General features: G+C 35.9%; 1 protein-coding gene across 1 annotated transcript in view; it reads left to right on the plus strand.

Moving 5' to 3' along the window:
* The window catches only part of ADAMTS14 (ADAM metallopeptidase with thrombospondin type 1 motif 14), an 89,705-nt gene that overhangs the window by 33,724 nt on the left and 32,663 nt on the right, over nt 1-23,318 (plus strand). The window contains exons 5-9 of the mRNA XM_072424078.1: nt 6,881-6,964; nt 9,262-9,418; nt 15,554-15,659; nt 20,007-20,150; nt 21,476-21,608. Of these exons, the coding sequence (XP_072280179.1) occupies nt 6,881-6,964; nt 9,262-9,418; nt 15,554-15,659; nt 20,007-20,150; nt 21,476-21,608 (624 nt within the window). The remainder of the gene's footprint in view (nt 1-6,880; nt 6,965-9,261; nt 9,419-15,553; nt 15,660-20,006; nt 20,151-21,475; nt 21,609-23,318) is intronic.

Consider the following 23,318-nt stretch of genomic DNA (forward strand, 5'->3'; position numbering starts at 1 on the left):
AGATTTGCATGGAAGGCAATGTGTGATGCCTGCGTATACAAAAAGTACAGTTACATTTGCAACACTGGTGGTGTGTCGTTATGTTTCTGTGGACACCCTTACCTTCTGATGTCTACCGACTAATAACTAAACACAAAGTCAAACAGTATCATGTCTAAAAATATAATAGATTTTTACCAGGGGCCAAAAAGCATGCATATCATAGATGCACATTCTGCTCTAATAATGTCCCTTACAAATGCAGCAAAACATTATACTTCTCATTCCACTGTCCTTAATAAAAACAATAAAAACACAATTATTTAGGCTTGCTTGGAGACAAGAGAATGATAAAAGAGAGGCTTGTAGTAGATCTGTCTATATGGAACAGCATTTATTATTTTTTTTCATATTCTGTTTATCTAAACAGAACTTTTTCCATATCATCAAAGTGGACTAAGGACAGGTTAAGACCTGCTTCAGGATTCAAGCAATATCTTGAAGCACAGGGCTGGTTAATAAAGGACCAGCATCTGCAGATTTGACAACTGGTGGGAATGAGTGATACTGGTACCACTCACTGCTGCTTCTGGGAAAAGCTGCATATAGCAGATCCCCAGGGCATGTGGTTCCCTGGCATAAGAAAGCCATGAAGGCGCCGCAACCTCATGACCAGTGTGTACATCACCTTAGTGCTCACTGACACTTTGCCTAATAGTGTTGTGGAACTCTAATGTTTTAGGTGTACTTAGAATTCAGAAATTAAACTAAAGTTTTTCTTGCACCTGATTTGATGATTAAGTAAACACATTTTCACTTTAATCATTTTGTCTTGCCTAAATGCTCTACTATACACTGTATCAATTCCAGCAGCACTCAGGCCATTGATGGATTCTGCCATGTGGATAGAAATGTTTTGAGATTTCCAGTGTATCAGTTTTTTCTATAAAGTTATTCTTTATAATATACTTTTATTCTCATAATGCTTATTAAACCTAATATTGAATGTTTGTTTAAAGTAAAATCTTTACTTTTCCTTTCTGAAACTATACACGGAGAATTCTCTTATTAGTGGTTTATTCTTTCCCGTGGGTCTTTTTTTGTTTAAGTGCCACCAGTTCCCATCACCTAAATCAGATTAAATGGTGAACAATCCCCCTCAGATTTTCACAGCCAGTCACATTCAATCTGTAACAGTTACAGATTTACCAGAAAGCTAATGCTAGTAAATGAAAAAGCCCAATCTATTATTATCTTCAGTGATTTCTAAGCATCTCTATATTACTTTTGTGTTATTTTTCATAGGTTTCCATTTATTAATAAAACAGGGAAGTAATAATGACATATATTTCCTAAACCCAGCCATGTAGGGTGTATCTTGTGGCAAATAATAAAATATCACCAATATATTAGAAAGCAAAACATTTAATAGGAAAGTATTTTCTATATACTTTGTGTTAAAATAATAGTACTTTTTTTGCTGAGAGCTGGCTAATGCATATTGGCTTGGGATACATGTAAGGAGAAATTTAAGGATGGGAACGATTATTTCCATCATTTGTATTGCATTCTAAACTTTCACCAAGATATTATTACCTCCTATTTTACTGACAGTAGTCACTGGGAAAGGAAGAGACGTCAAATTTCGTCAACAGGATAACAACCAAAATTTAAAATGTTTGTTTATTTACATAAGGGCTTATTAGAATCTCTGTCATGTTGTAGTACCTTCTAAGTGTTCCCTGTAAGAATTGTCTTCTTTTCCAGAAACCCTGTTTCTGGGGGCACAATGAGGAACTTTTCCCAGTGGATAAACTATAAATAAAACCTTAACATAAGGTAATACTTACCAACACTTTTTCAAACTTAGAAAGGTTTAGTTGAAGTTTATTTGGTTGAAGGAAGAGATTCACATTATTGTGATATATTAGAGCCCAAGAAAGCACAATTGAATAAGTAGCTCACCAAATTCACCAAAATCAGTTAATGCACCATTTTTGGTGTTGCAATGTTTGTCCGTTGGCATGGTGCTTTGGCATGGCACCACATTACAAAACATAAGCAATGTATTCATACATACATTACATGTAGTTGTATAGGTAAACTCTAACCATCATATCATTGCATGTCTAAAATGTGATAAGATTGTATTTCCTCTACGCTACATATGCTTGTACTGTACGATTAGAGAAATTCCCCATCAACTTGGTGGTTATAGCTAAAGGCATATCGTAACTGGGCAGGTCCATTTACTAGACAGCAAAAAGTTCCACCTAATGAGCATTGGTAATGGGCCCCATCACAATCTATTTGTTTTGTTAATGGGAAGTGTGCCAATAAGTGATCAGTGGCAACATGCCCATTTCATTGCTGTTCAGGCTCTTTTTTATTAGTGGTCCGTGTAAGTGGCCCTCATTAGTGATCAGGGGCAAAGGCCCCAATTACATTAGTGGACCACCCACTAGTGGGCAGCAGCATAATGACTTACTCCTTGTGCTTCTTCTGGTTCTAATGTCCTGAGTGGAGAGGTGCAGTACCCACATCAGTGGTATGTTATGTCAGTTTGCTTGAACAACTTAAGTGTCTGTCAATATTACTGCAGTGAATTTTCTTTGACCTGGGGCTGGTGCCATGCTAGCACATATGGGAGGAAAATGATCTGCTTTTCCTAAACCTGTGCCAGTACAATGGAGACATTCACACATTGAGGAGTGTATTTTACATGAGCAAAATGAGATGAGGGTCTTTGTTGTCTGACTGACTGCTGTGCCCTGACTAGCTGACCAAGTTTCCCCTGCCTTTGGCCCCACAGCATCTGTGTGGACTTATGTTGAAGTAGTTATGCCCTGCACCCGCTTTTCTATATAATTCTTCCTGATATCCCTCTTAATATACGCTTCTTGTATAATCAGACAATTGCATCTGATGCAATTATTTTGATGCAGTCTTTATATTTTGACATATTGATTTTTACCATTTTTGAACCAACGTTGGGTAGCTGAATTAATCTGACATGATGTTTGCATGACAAAGGTGCACACAAGAAAATACCTCTTGTCTAAAGCACAGTTCCAACTGAAATGCCCCAAGAAAATACAAGCAAAATAAAAAATATATACATTAATATGAAAAAAGCACAATCCACTACTACTTCCTTCAGCACACTTATACTCATAACTTGTACATTGTCCTATGTTTGCATGCAACACAACAGGGTCTAGTATAGCTATATATATTTCAAACAAGTTAGCAGGAGTTTGAGTGAGCCCTTCTCAGCCTCAGAATTGCCTAATATCACACAAAGAACATTTACAACGTGTTGTAACATTTTTGCTACCCATCAACATTTGTTACCTTTTTTTAAAACCCAATTTTCGTTTTTTAAAATGTGTTACTTTTTTCCATGTGTGCTCATGCAGGTATCACCAGAGCAGGATTTAAAGAAAATCCCCCCTAATGAGGACTAAAGTAATAATAAATATTATCAATTATTTTATATTGATCTTAAGAACAATACATAAACAGAGTAAACTGAAACAGTAAAATGCCTTGATTTGGGAAATCATACTGGCAAACTGGGTACAGGCACTGTATACTTTTTTAGATTTATCTATTTTTTAATGGTTTTCAAAAGATTGACAGTATGTATTATCTTGCTCTTTTATTAAATGTTACTTTTTGTGACTGAATTGTATGGTCTAAAACGCTAAGAATCTAAGATCCCTAAAGAAACAAATGCAAACAACAAGGTTCACTAAGTAGTAAAAATCTCCCTCTCATCAGGGATGTTTAATTTTGTATGTGCAGGTCATGGTCTTGAGACCATTACTGTGGCATTTACTTTCATTATCTATTTTGCTGGTATATTGTAAGGATGTTTGGGTCACGGCATGGATTACTTATGGCGGTTTTTGAAGCAAGAACTGCGGTTGACTTGCAACCTTGAACATCCTTACTGTTTGTAAATGAGTTTTTGTAATTCCTATGATTATTAAATGTTATAAATGATTATCTATTGTTCTTCATTTGTCTTGTTTGCTGTCCTGTATACCCCTGGCCCTAATCAAGTTGTTTTGTAAGTGCCAATTGCTTTTTATTTAGCATTCTTTTTTTTCTCCTTTCTTTATTCACCTTTGGGCCCTTTTCTTTGGTGAGCGCACCCTGTGTTGTGTTATTAAAAAAGATTCCTGAAGGCGTTTCAGGTCAAAACAGTGTAAAGTTCCATAACAGCTGGCTCCGTCTGTACTTGAACCAGCGCCAGTCATTTTCTTGCAGCATGGCTCCTTTTAGGAGTTCTTAGGCTTAATGCACTTGTGTGAACTGTTATACCTTTTAGTGGAGACTCTGTTGCCATTGAACGCATTAACCCATCACTGTTGTGCTGTGAGCAGGAATAAAAAAGTTGTATTATTTTTTAGAACTGATATCCCCTCTGGGAAACAGTAAGCTGCAGGTGTTTTTCTCATCAAGATACAAAGGTTGTTTCATTTCAACTTCCCTGAGGATAGAGGTCCTTGCACGGAAACTTTAAGGCAGATAAGAACCTGGACAAAAAATGAACAGTGGTGGGTTTGTTAAAATAACACATTTTTTCCCTAGCTACTGCCATCGTGCATTGTACCTGTTGACATAAAACCTTCAGCTCAGTTACTCAAGATCTCTGTAAAAAAAATAGCAAACACTAAATTTATGACCACACACACTTATGTAGTCCGCACTCTTTTCAACTTTCTATTCTCTATATTTTGACTGTCAAAACCTGGTGGATATATGTATTTGTTGTACATACATTAACAATTAACATTAAAGAATTTAATACTAAATTCAATAATGATAATAAAGTATTTTGCTGATAAAATAATAATCCCAATTATAGGGTAAAATGTGAAAAAGGAGTGAAAATTTGGTAGTATTTAATAGAGAAAGGATTACTGAAAATACCACTTCTACAGTCCAATGAGTCCAATGAGCATATATCCCTTTACTTACTCTTCTAGGGCCACCCAGAATGAGACAACCCCCCCCCCTTTCTTACTTAAGTTGTTAAATGGAACAAATATATTCTTTGAAAGATTTCCCCTAACTCACCTCCTGATGTGGTAATGTTCTGTAGATCCAAATGGGTCCCCATGGTTGACTAGATTGGCTAACAAGCATTAATTACAATCTGTGGGCTGGGTTAAATTACATTTGCCACCTTCCAATAGCCCAAACCATTTTACCCCTAAAAAGTTATCTGGTCTTGAGGAACCCCTGCTAAAATACATTTCTCAGAGATCTTAATGAAATGCCTATTAGAAGAATGGCCCTCTATAGTGGTAGTCATAATGTTATTGTTAGTGTCACATATGTGACTTTGCCAAGTGGTGTTATACCTGGAACTATCCAGGCACCAGATGCATCAGAAAATTGGCCAGTTAGCCAGGCTCAAGGAACTCCTTGCACATTAGGGTTCTATGGAAACTTGATTGAGAATGGTTGACCTAAACTGTGAGCTACTTATATGTAAAAAAAAATGGTGATGTTATTATGGTGTCTATACACTGACAGACCAGACTTGTCACTGATTGACAGGCAACAACTGCCCATCCCCAAATAATTTAGCTTCACCTATTTCTTTACAATTTGACAAACAGATGACTGTGGCATGGCAAGCCACTTTTCCTTGTCTTACATCTGCCCCCAAAGAGGACAAATATTGATGAGATCCCTTTAGAATTGTAGTCTCTTAGGGTAATTTAAAACTGTTTTTGTCTCTAAAACTTATAGTGGAATACTACACGGATTAAGTTTCTGTTCAGTTACCATTTAGGCATCAGGAAAGCATGAAAAGGTCTGTTAAATCAAGTGTTAAAAATGGGAAAGGACTGTAGTTTTGTATATTTATGTATCTATGGAGACTCTTCAAACAGTCTCTCCTCTGATATATGTTTCTTTATTTGGCGTTAACATCTTTCAGGGCAGCTTCATCCCTCATCCACCTACAGCACAATTGGAACTATGTTCTTGGAATGAAAAGGCAAAGTCACTGGGTTATGTGATACCCTCACCCGGAAAGGAAGGGGGATACCATATTGCTAGCTTTTCTCTCTTCTTCACATACAGCTCCTGATTCTTAACACTTTGCCTAAAGAGACAGAATAAAAACTCTGCTGTAAAGTTTTACTGGTGAAATGTGTGCACACCTAGAAGTTTATATAGGCTGCTTCTCAATATTTTGCAGAAAAAGGTAAAGATGCATATTAAGGGTTACATATATGTATTTTGTTATAGGTTTTGGTTTTTGTAAGGGCATTTTCAGGTATTGCATTATTTCTACATACAGGCAAAAAACAACTAAAGTATGCCTGTAGTGAAAGAAACATTAAGGCTGCCATTACTGAGTTTACATTTAAAAATACTATTTACCTAGTTCTCTCTAGTTTAAGTATTAAACATCAGTAACTGGGCACAAACGAGTGTGGTAAAAGCCAACAGATAAATATGCTAGCCTACATACTTATAAGTTGTTCCGTAAGTACAAGCTTCCTTTTTAGGGGCTGCTTTAAGTGGGAGCAGATAACTTAAACTGTTTTTTAATATACCGCCCCCCCCAAGAACTACATCATGCATGGGGGAGCAAGTATTCAACATGAAAATGTAAAGTACATGCAGTGACTGGGGAGCAGCATCACCACCCATTTCAACACACAGGCCCTCAGAAAGACAAATGTAGACTCTTAATTCTTTTGCAGGTAATTCTAATATCCCTGTAGAAACAGGGTCACAATAGAGGACTGGTATGGCTGCTATATTAAGTTCCATAGGAGATAAAAACTTATATATATTTCACATATTTTTATATGTCAGCACCACTGTCTCGCTTCTATGAATGTAAAAAAGGAATGTATTTTTGTTACAGGTAGATGAAATTTACCATGATGAATCTCTGGGAGTCCACATCAACATAGTATTGGTCCGTATGATCATGGTAGGGTACAGACAGGTAAGAATTTATGGGAATGGAAAATGATTTATACATATGCTGTGAAAATATAATGCTGATAATGATATCTTTTTAAAATACTTACCAAGAAGTTGTTACCAGATTTAAAAATGATTAATGTAATGGTTTACTAGTATCAGGATTTATGTTTTAAATTTACATAAACTGTTTGGAAGTAAAACAAAAAACTTTGGAGCCTTTTTACCTCTAAGGCTTTATAAATTATTTACATTAAGATAATATGCGTATGGTATTGTAAAATGAGTTATGCACAAGGCACATTTACAGGCAGATCTATCATCTAAAGGTCAGATAGGTGCTAGTCATGCTGGAATCCTTGCATCTGGCTAGGTACAAATATGCTTTCTTTTATAATAATTTGATTGAGCCATTAATTTCATAATAAGTATAATTTGCCCTCCAATATTCTCACTCTAATATCAAAGAGATCTAGATCAAAGCAGTAGCATGTCAGTGTGAAAATTTTTTGAAGTGGTTTTTCTGTTTAAACATTTAGTCCTTTACTGCCGTATTTCCAGGTACCAGTCTTATCTTGTCTCCCTCTGGTAAAGTCTGTTTCATTTAAGTGAAGCAGACCATAAAAGGTTATAGCTTATTTATTATGTTTACTATGTACTTTTGGAGATTGTGCCCATAGAGAAAACAAAATGAATATTTGCTATTAAAACTATTGTGTGTTTTATTAAATATACGTATAAAGAAGCATAAAATGCCCGCAAAAAATGTTTTAGATACCCGCAGCCTCTAAACTGCATTGCTTACTCATAGTTGTGTTATCTGACATTTTAAAGCCTTGGTGCTTTACTTCTTTTCTGAGCACTACTTCTTCCTCTGTAATTTGACTTTTGTGTCATTTAATGCTGCATTAGAGTATTTTACATTTTTTTCTCCAACATACAACCTCAAAATGTATTAAAATTTACATTTTAAGGTACCAAAAAATGCCTTTATCTGTATCCCTACATTTTTGTAGGCTCGCTTCTCATTTATTTTCATAAAAATATACAACAAACAAATGACAATATAAAATAATATTTGACATTATACTCCAAGCACACAAATAATTGATGTGATCCTTTACCTGAAGCCACTAAGTCCCCTGGTACCTCATGTACCCCATAATGACAAAGTGAAAACAGAATTTTAGACAATTTTGTAAATTTATTAAAAAGAAAAAACTGAAATTTACATTTACATGAAATTTAGCTGCCTTCCATTTCTCTTGATCACTGCTGTGATGCTTTACATCCTAATTGGAGACTATCTGTGGTAAGTAATATTATAAGAACAGGACATTATATGAAAAGATACATACTCTTGTATAGAAGGCCTCATGGCTGACATACATATTACACCAAAAACCTGCCAGCAGAGCTCAGAGACAAGATTGTTGCAACGCACTGGTCTGGGAAAGGCTACAAAATATTCTGCAAGTTTCCCAAGAGCACAATGGCCTCCATAAGAGAGAAAAAGAGAAGACATACTCTGGCGTCTTCTCTTTTCTCTCTGTGCACCTCTGCTGCTTCAAAGCGATCACATGACATCTGACAGCCAATCGAGCTGCATGTCATGTGCTCGCATTGCTTGTACACAGACTACTGTGTACATTTACCGGCATCTCATACAAACACCGCTGCGGACCACTTCCGGTCCGCGGATGGTGGTTGGGTGCCGCTTCGTTTTCAATAATGGATCATGTACTCGCGGCCCACTGAAAACACCGCCGCGGACCGGTAGTGGGCCGCGGCCCGGTGGTTGGGGACCGCTGTGTTACAGTATTACAATATTACTGTGGTCTTCTGTCAGCAGCAATATTCATTTTGCAGCTTGCTAAATAAAACATTTAAAGGACAAGCCCATATTCTAGAAGTAAAAGCCTCTACTGCCTAGACCAAAAACTCATTCTAAGGTGTATCATCCCAAAACCTAGGTACTAACTTTCCAATAACTAGGCCTCTTCAGTTGTCTACAGCCTTCTCTGTGGTGCTACCTGCGCCTGTGCAGCCCCTTCAAATAAACTAGAATGGTACCAAACTAAAGACACTAGGAGCATGGCCTCCTTTGAATCTATGAGAGGTTACTGGGAAAACACCAACTGAGATGATGCTGTACAGAAGGCCGTAAACATCAGAGGATGCAGTCACCATCTTAAACAGTTCAGTGTGTTACTGGGGTGTGTATGCGCAGGAAGTCCAGCTTAGATTAGGTTAAGTGGTTGTAAAGAGGGGCTGTTGGAAAATAATTGAAATTATGTGTTCTGATTGCTTTCGTTGCAGTCCATCAGTCTAATAGAACGTGGAAACCCATCGAGAAGTCTTGAACAAGTTTGTCGCTGGGCTCATTCCCAGCAACGCTCAGATCCAGAACATGCTGAACATCATGATCATGCTGTGTTTCTCACCAGGCAAGATTTTGGTCCTGCAGGTATGCAAGGTACTGTATTTTGTATGATGTCAACCAGGTATGTGCAGCATGCTGGTTGAGCCTGAGAACATAACCGATTGCTAATCTCTGCAGATAGATTCTGATATTAGACTTATTGTCAAACCACTTTCAGCCCAGCTTGGTTGATCTGCCAAATCATCTTATGTATGTCTGATTAATTCTTTAATGTACACGCCTGGCCTCTATGTGCTTGTCTTGCTACCAGTAAGTGTGTGTGTGTACATTTTTTAGTTCTTTGGCCCTGAACAAAAGTGCTTGAGTTTTGCAATGCTGAGACTCAAACATGGGGGAGACGGCCCAGATACTTTACCTAAAAATATCTAATGGTGGTCCTACTAGTTACTATTGGCCTGTAGTGCTTTGTAGCCTTTTGTTACAAATTGTTTTTTTTCTTTATGTTCTATATTCTATATGTAAAATATGTAAAAAAAAAAAAAATGTTTGTTTTTGGTACTTTGACTAGTGTTAGTTTTAATAAAAAATTACATATTTTTACAAAAGGCATACATTCTATTTTATACCACTAAAAGGACGTTACTTGTAGGAAGCATGGCAAGGGTCAGATTAGGGGTTACCTAAATGTTAGTAATAGGAATGTGTTTTATTTCTAGCCAATGGCAGTAGGTGATCAGTAAAGAAAGAGGCACTAACTGCAGTGAGTGCATGCATGGGAGCTCTATCTCATGTGTTTTCTCCCAATTAATTCCCATTATGTTTTATATATTTACATCAATGAGGCTTAAATGAAGTCTGAAATTACATGAATATCATCACCATAGCTGAAATGTCAAATGAGCAAATATCATTATGCACTACTTTTTACTGTCCCTAAAATGAACCTGCTCACTGTTCATGCAGAAAACCTCAACAAGTGCACAATATTATTTGCTCTCTCAAGCACCGCGCACTCAAATTTCTGTTGCTCCCTGATTTCTCTGTTAAGCAAGAGCACCAAAATAAGATATATTGCTAGTCATAGTGCACACTGAGCTATGGTCGCTTGCATCAACAGCACCGGTCTTTGGTAATAGGCTTAGAACTTCAGGACATCATTGACATTCTCCTCTATACCCAGAATTACCAAGTATTTTATATTCTCTATGTGACTGAATGGAGTGGCAGGACAATGGGGGCAATCTAAATATATGGAAAGGTGCCATTAAAGCAAATCTGTTGCTGGGCCGTTAAAGCAAACCTGAGTAAAGCACAGGTTTGCCTTAATGCTACTACATTTTAAAAAGCATATGATATAAAACCAGCAAAAACAAGATGCTAGCTTTTTACCTACACAATATGCATATCAATCAACTGCAAGAAAGTACCAACAAGAATTCAGGAGCTGAACAAAGCAGCAGAACTTAACTACTTAACCCTGAACTTACAGTGATAAAAATGGAGAGACATAAACATGACACAAGTTCTTCCCATTGACAATTTATTATTGTAGGCATCTCCCCAATTCACTGTGGTAGTTTGTTTAAACTTTGACCCGAAAGCTACTGTGATTCTGTGTTGCTGCATTCCATAAATGACATGCTGGGCCATAGGTCATGCTTTATTCTGGCTATTGAAAGGGATATCACTAGCACAACTGCTTTATAACACTTCACTTCTACGGTACAACTCTCAATTTTACAAGGTTGAGCTTGAGATTTAAATACCATTCTTAATCTAAGTAAGGCAAATTGTGTGTTCATATTTCTAAAGTATTTACCAGGGAGAATGAAAGGGATCGAAGTGACCTACATGTAGTTTGAACCCCAGAGGACCCTTGGGCAATTGTAAGATGTCTGCTTCTGTTTATTGGTATTATTTTGTATGTACTTCAAAAGGGATGTTTACTTACTGCTGATGAACAGCCATTTGTAGATCAGTAGGAGGGTTTTGTACACATTCAAACTGGCTGCACAATCCAGAAAAGAACCAATAGCTATATGGGCATAATAAAGCCTTTGCATATACTAGATGCTGTTTTACACCAAAAAAATGTTTATATTATTTTAGGACACATTTTAAATATATTTTTCCCTGGAAATAAGAGGTAAGAAGAGGTGGTTAGTGTGTAGCAGCTGAGTTCGTTTGATGAACTATCTGTTGTTTTGTTATACACATTTGCTCTGTATATTCAGGCATAATGTGGTTTTATTTTTAAAACTTACTTCTCCCAAATCCTTTTTGTCCCTGTCATTAGACCACTTCTTCACGCCAAAACAAACTATAAAATGTACCCTTGTTCTAGACAGGCATTTGGCTGACCTGTATAGTCTATGTGGCTAGTACAATTATAGGGATATTTTCTGGGTAGGAAGGGTTAGTAGGTTTGTTTTACTATAAGCTGGTGTAAAGTATGAAGTATGCTTCTGATGTGCTAAAACACTGTATTCTATCTGTGTATTAAAAATGAAATAACCTTGAAAAACAGAAGTTTAGTAATATCTGGGCTTATTTGGAATCTCTGAATCTTTTTATTAAAATCCAAATTGCTATTATTCAGCCTTTGTGTTTCATGGTCATAAAGTTTAAAAACACATTTGTAGTCAAGAATAAGGCTATATAACGTAAATGATAACTCCGCTCAAACATGTTAGGTCCACTGCTATGTCACCCTGGAATCTCTACAATCCCACTACATTCAATATGTCATATTCCCTAGTTTGGAACCCAGTTTTACGCATTGCTAGTAACAATCTGGTGAGATAGATGGGAAATATGATAGTGATATTCCTCTATGTTGGTCAAATACCTGAAAATAGTGTAGCAACAATGAATATTGCATTATCTCTTTTATTTCCACATAGGCTTCAGTTGTACAGTAAATCAGATTTTGTGCAGGGGCGATGTAACTATTGTTCTTATGTGTTGGAGTTATGTTATCTCAGCGTGGCCAACGAGACTGGCTGAAGACACTGAATACAAAAGAATACAGAGAGAAAACATATGTCTCATTGCTCCAGCAACAGAGTAACTGTGGGCTCCAAAAAAATGTATGTGGTTTAGTTCCCTCTTTCAGCTGTCCAGTTACTTGTGGCAGTGGTTATTCATACATAATCCCATTATCTAGGGCATGTTATCTACAAAGATATTTTTTGACTTATTAGATTGACTTTCCATCCTAAAGAATAGAGGAAAGTTGGGGTCTGCATGCAGAAAGCTGGTAAAAGATTAACTGGAGAAAACAAGACACTTGGGAAAGAAATTCTAACTTGCCTAATCTTGGACTGTTGTAGCCCTCCCATAGACTTTGAACACTGTGAACACTGGTCAACACTGACTGTAAATAGCAAGATCTGTCATTTATTGTCTATGATAGACCTTAGAATATGGTAGAATACACTGTTAGGAATGTGCATTTTTCCAGTCTATCACTAACTTATCAGAATTACATTAGTCAAAGGCATGTTTTATGTGTGCTTTATGTTGTGTTTCCATTTGGATCCAAACATTGTTTATTCTGTAATTAACTTTTTATTCATCTTGTATCAACCCCAAAGCCCAGCTGAAAATTAGACTTAGCCACAATTAGCAACTTTTTGTCACTTGGCCAAAAGTTTTGTTATGTGACATATTAGTGTATTCTTGGCATGCAAGGCTAAGATGATGTAACTGGTAAGGAAGCCTATGATGTACTGGAAACTGGCCAACTATGTTACCAGTGGAGAATGTTATATTATTACACTACTCTGTATTTGATGTAATGTGCACAGCTGCAGAGTAAGTGATTATCTCTTGTTCTAGGTTACTCAACTGTAAAGCATGTCTTTTTTTCTCCTTTGGTAAATTTTTTAACCTGCAGATGTTTCTGTTGAAAATAATGCGAGTACCAATTGGTTTGTTTGGTTTTATCTTCCTGTGAAAATCTAATGAGAAAAATAATGCTTAACAAATGAAGACTTCTTAACACAGATAAGATATGTATAATACTATGATATATATATATATATATATATATATATATATACATATACACACAGATATATTTTTTTTGAGTGAAAGTTCAGGAAAAGTTAATTTATACCTGTTGTTTAAAAAAAAGTCATGGTAGCTTGCACTGGGCTAGGGAAGTATGTGGCCACAAAATGCACTTTTGCACAGAAATCCTGAGCTCTGCAATAGTTTTCTACCTTAAATGAGGATGATTGCCACCAATGCAGCGCAAACTTCCCCTTATGCTGCTATAATGTAGGCTACTTATTGAAGCAGAACCTCAAGCACATAGTTAAATACATATGTCATTTTACATGTCAGAGAATTGTCTTGACTGCAATGGTCCTTGTGTTAGACTGACACTACTATGCATTGCAGCAATCCACCTGGCTCATTTTAGTGTTCGCCCCCCTGGCTGTAGAGGAAATTAGTTAATTTCCTGAGAGTAATCAAGACTTATTCAGGTATTGCATACATTAGGACTGATTTATTACTGGAGAAGACAGACTATCATGGGAGAACCTGGGTGACCTAGCAAACCTGGAACTAAACTAATTTGCTGTATCACCCAGGTTCTCCCATGATAATCCGGTTATTCAATACATATCAATAATACCTGGTTTATTTTATATCTGGTTGGCCCAAGATTAAGTCCCAGCAGTATTTATGGTTACTAAATATAAAGACTGTCAGGGAGCTTCTTTAGAAACAGAGAACAGACATAATTAACTGCGTGCAAATGGTGACATGTCTAATAAACAATTATCTTCAAAGCATGACCTTTTTGCTGGAAATACTGTTTTCAATTCCCAAAAATGACTGTAAATTTGTGAGGCAAAATGACACATGCACTATGTTTTAGTGTCACTTAAACATTCTTTGGAGATGCTCCAGGTAAATTAGGCAGTTAGGGGAAAATTCTTGCAATAATTGTAAGGAGCAGACATTTTTTCCTTAATTTTATATCTTTACAGTTTGAGAAAGTAAGGTTAGGATATACTGTAAACAATGCTTCACCTGTGAGATCTTAAAGAGAACAACATATTGTGCCAAGAGATTACTTAGGACTATGTACACACACTAATAAATCTATGTTTCTGGAAACAATCTTTTGTGATTGTATCCAGTGACAGTAGAACAAATGAGCACTGCCTATTTCTTTGGAGAGAGGAGGGGAAGGATCTTTGAGGATCTATTACTAATAACTGGAGAAAACCTGCATTATATCTACTAGTATGCTAGTGTTTTCTCTACAGGACTATGTGGATATGTGCCTTGAGGAGAGGAGCCAAAGTTTCAACTAAAATTTGGGTTGAGAAGTAAAGGTTGAAGGAAACCTCTTTTTGTTTTAGGCTAATGTTCTAGATTGTAAGCTCTTTGGGCCAGGGTCTTCTCCCCTAAGCCACTGTCTGTATCTGTCTGTCATTTGCAACCCCTATTTAATGTACAGCGCTGTGTAATATGTTGGCACTATGTAAGTTCTGTTTAATATTATTAACAATAATATTATTAATAATAATAATATAAATGGACAATGGAAAATCAAACTGTAAAAAAATTAATACCCAAAGCTAAAATAGCTTTGCAGGCAGTTAAGTTTTAAAGAGAGAGAGAGAGAAAGAGTGTGTGTGTGTGTGTGTATATGTGTGTGTGTGTATATATATATATATATATATATATATATATATATATATATATATATATATATTCATACTGGACTGTACAAATGTGCATGGCAAAATTAACATTTCACATGGCTAGGTGCATATAAGTTATACATTATTGTAAATAATAATAATTGAAATCTAAGAGGAACATCTATTACAAACAGGATTTGTGCTGACATTTTTTACTTCCATGTGAACGTTGTGTTCAGTAATCCTAAAGATTATAGTGGCCATGATCAGATAGAAGTAAAAATGTTCATTTATTTGTCTTTAATCATATCATGGTAGAGAGTCATCGCTTTTGTTCTTAATAAATGAATGTTGTTTTTTCATGATTTTGTTTTTTAATAAAAATTATGAATCAGCAAAGTGAAGATTGTTCAGTTACATTTCTTTGCACTTATTTAATTCTTCAATTAGGTCTTGTTACAATAGGTTTAGTTTATGATATATCACTGGTAATAAAAATTACTGTGCCAATCTACAACATATAAAAAAATCATATGGCTAACTGTGCTTTTTTTTCTGGTAGGATATGCTCCAGTGACGGGAATGTGTCACCCCCTGCGTAGTTGTACTCTAAATCACGAGGATGGATTTTCTTCTGCATTTGTGGTTGCCCATGAAACAGGTCACGTGTAAGTATTTTTGTATTTACCTGTGTGTTTAACAAATCTATATTAAAAGTAGACATTGATTTGAGATGGTCAGTTTCTGTCAACACAACTCTGTTATCCAGTTCCATGGACAAAAAAAAGATCTAAGCATTTGTTTTTTTTGTGCACGCCGGAAGACAGTCAAATTGTGCCTGCACGTCTAAGCATCCTCCTTATGTCTACAGGCACCCTTAGACATTAAAACACTATACACAGTGACAGAATTGGGTAATGTTAAGAAATAAAAAGTAAACTGATGAACATCTGCTAATAGTCTAAACATCTGGAGATCAAGGAGATTACAATGACTTCATATGAACTGCATTGTCCTGGCCACCTGGAGCATTCAATGAAATACATAATTTTGGAATGGGGTTGTTCAAAGTTTTGGTAAGAACATTTTTAATCCCATTGCATTACAAGCTTTAATTTTTGTTTCCACAGACCTCAATTTGTTTTATACAATGTGATTCATACTTACCCATCAAGTGGGATTTTACATTTGAGCAAGCACTAGTGCTGATTGACAGTGTCTACAACATTAAAAATAGTCTAACTGGGGAAGGCCTCCACTATATTTTCTTTTTAAACTATCATCTTTGTGTGCATTAGCAGAAATATGGAGCTCTCATATTTCAGGTATTAAGCTGCTTAGGCCATACAAAAATGTGATTTGAACTACATTTATAATTACCCAGTCTGTGTTTTTATATGTTTGAGGTAACACAATCTTACTTCACTTTACTACACAACCCATGTGATCCAATAACTGGCTTCACAAGGTATTGGCAACACAGGAATGAAACTGGAACTGTCTATTAAACTGGACTGAGTTTTTGCAAAGATAAGAACTGGAAGTATTCTGCTTTCTGCATATACTTTTTTTCTGTGTATGGCAGAGATTGTGCTGATCGGTACGTGTTCATAATTTTCTATGTACCTTATGACAATTTTTATCAACAAGGCTTTTGTGGAAGTCTATGGTTCCTCCAAGGGGTTCCCTAAACAATGTCCTCTTACACCATCAATGTTGTAGGCAGGCATTTTCCAATGACATCTAGTGTAGGAGGCCATTTCTTCAATGACCATCAAGGCAAGGGAACACATACCTTTACCTATTCCCTTGCCGTTTGATATGCACACTTTTTTTAAACTGTAAACTGCTGAAGAAAAATCTCCAAATGATGAATAGCTGATGGGCGCTCTAACTCTCCATCACTTAGCTGTTTTTATTGCTGTGTTGCAGTGTGTGGGAGATTTTTCCCACTTCTAGTTCTATGTAGTCAATGGTTTAGGAAGTGAGGGGAAATATTCACAGAGAGACCGCAGAGAACAGAAAAACAGGAGGTTCCAAACCTTTCTGAAAACTAAAAAGCGTTTTGTCTAAAGGTCAATTTTGTCAATCAAAGAAGAACTTTTGTCTTTAAAAGAAATCAATTTTCTAAGCACCTACTGTACCCCTGGACAATGTACATTATTATATATATTAAAGATCCCCTATACTGAGAGATTGTGTAAGCTGCCACAGCTTAAATTCATTTTACAATTGCTAACTGCCTGGTCATGAAACTTTTGGTGTCATTAGTGTCAGTCACTGAAACAAACATGTAGATAGCTGAGCAGTGTGGCAATTAGCTGAACACCTGAGCTGCATACTCATTCTGGGTCAGTAATTCAGAAGGAATTCAAACCAGAAGATTAAAACACCAATCAGACATAATTTTTTGGAACCCAGTCATCAGCTTAAATATTCTTCTACTGTAGGTCATCTTTAAATTTAAATTAATTATAGTGACCATTTGGCTGCTCCAGTTTTCTCCTTCTCCTTCCTATGACCAAGAAGCAATGAGGTGACACAAAGACTTTTATCTCAGATGTGGCATATGTGGCAACTGTGGTGGCTGCATCAATTGTGTTACTTTTATAATGAGAACTACAGGGGATGTTAAAATTCCAAGTGGCCCAAAGAAGACGTGACTGCTTAGGCCCATAGACATGCAGGTGGAAGTCCACCTGTAGCTATTGCTGCTGGAAAAAGTGCAAAGGTGCCCTGGATTAAGAACATGGAGTTGTATTGCATAGGGATGAGAAGTCAAGATGCCCTCTGCAGCAAAGGTAAGTAAAAAAAAAGAAGACCATGGGGACTTACTGTATGTATATAGTTCAACTGTAAATCACCTAGCTTCTTGTACCTTAGCCAGCATATTTATATGCCAGTTTGTAAAATTTGTTATATGCACGAATTACTTGGTTTGAATACCTGAGACTTCCAAAAAACATAAAAAGTGTATGAAAAGGAAGTGGTCCAAATATTCTAAAATGAGGGCTGTTATTGTAACCAGAAGCTGGATTTATAATTCTCTGCACTGTACATATAAAAAGCTTGTACGCTAAATAGGCACATATTTAGGTGTACTATGCCATCAACCCTAACATGATCTAGGCAACAAAAATGGCAACCATCAACCTCAGACTATGGATTCAGAAGTGTTGTCAATCAACAATGTAACTAACATTTGTATTGCCTAGTTACAGTATATACCTATACGCTCTTTTATTTGTTTTTGCCCAGTACTTTTGTATGCCACTTTACAAGTTTGTTACACACAGTCTGTTCCCAGTTTAGTTATCTAAGACCTCAATAAAACAAACATGTGAAAAAGAAAAAAATGTGCATGCTAGAAGTCAGATGTCTAAGAAAAAAAGGGCCAGCTGTTCATGGAACAAGTAATGCTTTGCTTCATTGTACAGTTCCCTGGTAAAGCACAAGTGAAAAATTTCTTTAACTCTGAAGTATCTGGTCTAGCCGCAGGTTCTTGTGAATCTACATGAAAAAATAGTGATATTTTAAAGGGATTTACTGTTTTCCAATTTGCAAAAATGTTTGACGGAAATATGTATATTTCAATTAAACTTCTACCATTTTAGTGGAAAATTACAGAAAAAGTACAGAAAATTAGCAACATATATTGTTGGTAGGGCCTGTTTTCATGCACTAGAGGAACATAACAGCATGTTTTCTTTTTGCAATAGAATTTTGTTAAGAAATATATTGTCAGGCTAGATAGAGTTAGGTAGACATTTACTAAGTGTTTGAACCACCTGCCAACGGCTCCATGTGAACAAGCACCAAAACCCACAGAGCTCTGGCTGCATTAATATGGCTACTTATGTGATAAGATGGGCAAGTCATAGATTTCTAAGAACAAGTGCTGGTGAAAAGGAGCTTCAAACTGGGCAAACCACTATGAGTATGGAGTGCAGTAAGCTGAAAGTGTCCTTATATATTCACAGCCCACTTTGATAGGCAGCCTCAATGACCAGTAGAAATATGCAAGTGATAGACAGGCACAAGCAAGCTTCAGCAGTATTAGGGAGTGCCAAAGTGATGCCTGTTACAATGACCAGATTTGGTAATGCTTTAGGCATGTACATTCACATCTAGGTTCTGTACTTCATACCTGCAGGAGTTTCCTCCTTTCTCCTTTCACTTCAGTGACAGAGCCTATTTAAATATGTATTACCCTAAATGCTATAATTGTTACCTTACTAAAATGTAAGCTTGAAGAATAATTGAATTATTACTTTTGTTCCAAACCTAGTCTGGCAATTTTTTTTTTTTGTTTAGAGCAGGAAAGCTTATGAGCATCTGCCTATATTTTATAGTCTCTGACTACTAGGGTAATGTATTTATTTTCCTGCTTTTGAAGATTCCCTGTCAGCAGGACATATTATAAGGTATATCCCAACAGGGAAATCAAACAAGCAATGAAAATCTTTTACAGGTTCTCACTCATCCATGTTGCATTTTTTAAATAGTATTTGCTTGCTCTTTGTGTTCCTGTAGGTAAGATAACCTTTACTTTTGATGTCTGTAACCATTTTAACCAAACCAGGATTGAAGGAATTTGGTGGTCCAACCAGCAAACATATATGACAGAGGTTCTATTTCCTTTCTTTCTTTCAGTGCTGAAAAAAAGGTTTTAGGCAGAATAAAGCCTCAAGCCCTACTTTAAATGTACTTACCTTTTATATATGTTCTGTTGAAAAGGTAGATATGTGAAAAGTAGATCACAAATCTTTAGTCTAAAGCCTTGTACATGTCCGACTGATGTAAGATGATTGTTGCTGGAAATTATCTTGCGTGAATACATATGTATGTATGTATGTACGTGTGTATATATATATATATACATTTATATATATATTTATTTAAATATATATTTATTTTAAATACATGTGTCCAGTACTGAAGTAATGCAGGAATTGGTCTTCATTGTTTTGATTACTGAATGTAGACTAGACTGTATTACGTTCTTTCTCATGCAGACTCGGTATGGAGCATGATGGACAGGGGAACCGTTGTGCTGATGAAACCAGTATGGGAAGCATCATGGCCCCTCTTGTACAAGCTGCTTTCCATCGCTATCACTGGTCTAGGTGCAGCAAGCAAGAACTTAACAGATATATACAGTAAGTAATTTGAATATTATGATTTTGCATACATACATTCAGTTTTAATACTAATGGGAATGTTTTGGCCGGTTTTATTTTACCCGGCTGTTTTAGACATAAAGGTTTCACTTTGGAATTACTTTATTACCCAAGAGGGTAATCTGAACATCTGTATTTAAAACCTGTAAATAGTGGATGAATCATAAGCCACAATGGAAGTCTAGACAATCTTTTGTAGTATGGTTGTGCAATTACAACATAAAAGCTGTTTCTTTATATATACAGTACCTGAGACTTTGTTCTTGTCTATGCCATCAGTGTTGCATACCAAACATGGTAAACATGGACTGCAATAAGATTTATGGAATAATTACCATCTGTGTAGAAAAGCATTTGTGAATATTTTTTCACTCACACACATATATACACACACGCATGAGCTTGTCATAAGAAAGCATAGAAAAATGATATTAATTACGATACATATTCAAGTTTCAGATTTATACTAAAAATGTTTGTTAGTTGTGTGGGCTTCATGCAGTTTTTAGATACCCATGTTATCTTAGCCTAAGGGTATATAGAGAAAGCTCTACCACCTCATATAATTAGTTAATTAGGTATTGTTTTTTTTTTTTTATGGCAATTATCTCTCCAGATTCCCCCAAAAAAAGGCCGGAATAAATTAGGCGCCTCTTTTGGTAAAAGCTTCTTTATTTGATTGTCATTCGAAACATCAAATTAGTTGTAACATTGAATACTTTTGTACATAATAAAAGCAGTTCTTTAGTAAATCACTCCCAGCGTGTTTCTGATTTAAAGATTCAAACACAATGTATTAGTTCAATTATTTCATGAATTAAAACATCTCTATGTATTCTTCAATAAAACATACTAAAATATTTGCAAATTTAGGTGTTTTCTGTTCCTGTTCTATATAATAGTATGTTAATGCATTCTGGATTTATTCCAACTGCATCTACCCAATTTTCCATTTTTTCAATATTTTTATTAGTTTAACAAAAGAGAGAAAAATCAAACAGACCAATAATAAACATCTTACAATACAAAGAACAATATAATGAAAAATATTGTTACAGTGAAGTTCATAGGAGGATGGATAATATACAGCTCACATCAATACAATCAAGACTAATTCCGCATCAGTTTATACACACTTTTCCAATTTTGATTGTAGACCTGAAGTTTTCACGTTTCCTAAAAAAAAAAATCTGGTGTACTGGAATCACTCTATTTCAGATTCTTGCATGAAACATTTAGAAACAATTATTTAGCAGTAAAGTAGGAATAAACTTTAACTATCCCACTCTCTTCTAATTATTTAGTTCATATGATTGCCTTTTGGATGACCCATTTGAACACAAATGGCCAAAACTTCCAGAGCTTCCAGGAATCAACTACTCCATGGATGAACAATGCAGATTTGATTTTGGAGTCGGCTATAAGATGTGCACTGCTGTAAGTATTGGCTTTGTTGGAGTGACACTTACAAACATCTCCAAAATTTTTGCTTTCATTTGACATATATATTTATTCTGTTAAACTGTAAAAAAATGTGAATAATTTACATGTATTGGTAGTTAAATGCCAAACATGATGCAAATTTTAAAAGCAATGACGTATCTTGTTATAACCACTGACAAATCCTATATTTTATAAATTTCCACATGTCCTTGATCTTGCTACCGCAGGCTTTTTGTAAGGCATTTGACAAGCTTTGTTGAAACCTTTAAAAACTTTTAAGTTCCAGAATGGGAATGTTAAATACAGAAAGGAGTGCTGATTGTCACTTTAAACAAGCTGCTAGCAGGCTTCAGCAGACTTTCATCAAGCTTCACATAGTACTAAAGTTTACTAAAGCCTGTTAGCAACTTGTTTAAAGTGACTGTCAACACTTTTATTAAAGCGGTAGTAAACTGCAGCAATTTTGGGGCCTCCAAGAGGTTTTGGCCATAATGTGCAAGTATGTGCAGCATATTTATACATTATGAGGGGCACTGTGATGTCTGCACTCCACTTGGTTGCTGGCGCTTCCCTCTTGTCCATGTGTTCTTCTGACCTCAGAATCTCTAGTTTCTTCATTTCCTCAGCAGGGATGATGTTGTGCATGGGAGTTACACAGTGTCAGCAAGGATCAGCGCAGAGACTGTAAATTGATCTGCACATGCGTGGTTCAGTGTTCTCTAAAGAAAAAAAGGCTGATAAGGGGCAGGAAAGAATCTTTGATAAGAAGAAATGTAGATATCCTAAAAATCCCACTGTCGGCCTTTATTCAAAAACTTCCTTCTGCTTTAAGATCTGTTTACATTCTTGGAGTGGAGCTGAATGGTACTTTAAAGGTTTAATAAGCAAAGCTTACGGAAACGTCTGCAAATGCTTTAAAAAAGTTTTCTGTACACGCTTCTCTTATACAAGCTGAAGCCCAGGTCAACAAGTCCTTCAAGTCTATTTTTTTTCCAGAAATGGCTTTAAGTTGACAATTTAGAACAATTTAGATCCCACCTGAGTTGTAATTGACATGGCCACATCCCAACAAAATTGAACCACAGAAAACTGGTGCATTACTAAATACCGAGACATTTAAGGCCAAATAAAATGTTCTCCAAACCACATAATTAAAAATATAAAAACTCACTTTATTCTTATATTCTATACATAATGTTATTAAATAACACAACAAAATTCAAAAGAAATAAAAAATACATAAAAAGACTCAAAGGAAGTTTCACGGAAACTTAGTCGGCTAAGAGGAGATATTGATGTATTAGGTGCAGATTATCAACTGAACTGAATTGCTCAAACAATTTCTCTGCAAGGCAGACAAGCTTGACTTGTTGCTACATATGTGAAATGAGAAATATCCATCCCTGTATATAGTAATTGGAGTACTTGCTGCCTTCTGTAGCATGCCTCCTGTCTCCTGTTGCTGCTCTGCCTACATCCTAACTACCATGCTATGTGAGAGAGGTCCTCAGTTGATAATCTGCACCTAATATATCAATATCTCCTCTTTCTGAGCAACTGAACTAAGTTTTTGTAAAACACTTTGAAATTTGGAACACCCCTAAGGGAGTGTTTTTATGTATTTTTGTTTTCTTTGAAATTTTGTTGTGTTAAGATATTTTAATAATATTATGTAAGCATAAAGTGAGTTTTTATATTTTTTAA

The sequence above is a fragment of the Pyxicephalus adspersus genome, chromosome 10 (assembly GCF_032062135.1).
Source record: "Pyxicephalus adspersus chromosome 10, UCB_Pads_2.0, whole genome shotgun sequence".
NCBI lineage: Eukaryota > Metazoa > Chordata > Amphibia > Anura > Pyxicephalidae > Pyxicephalus > Pyxicephalus adspersus.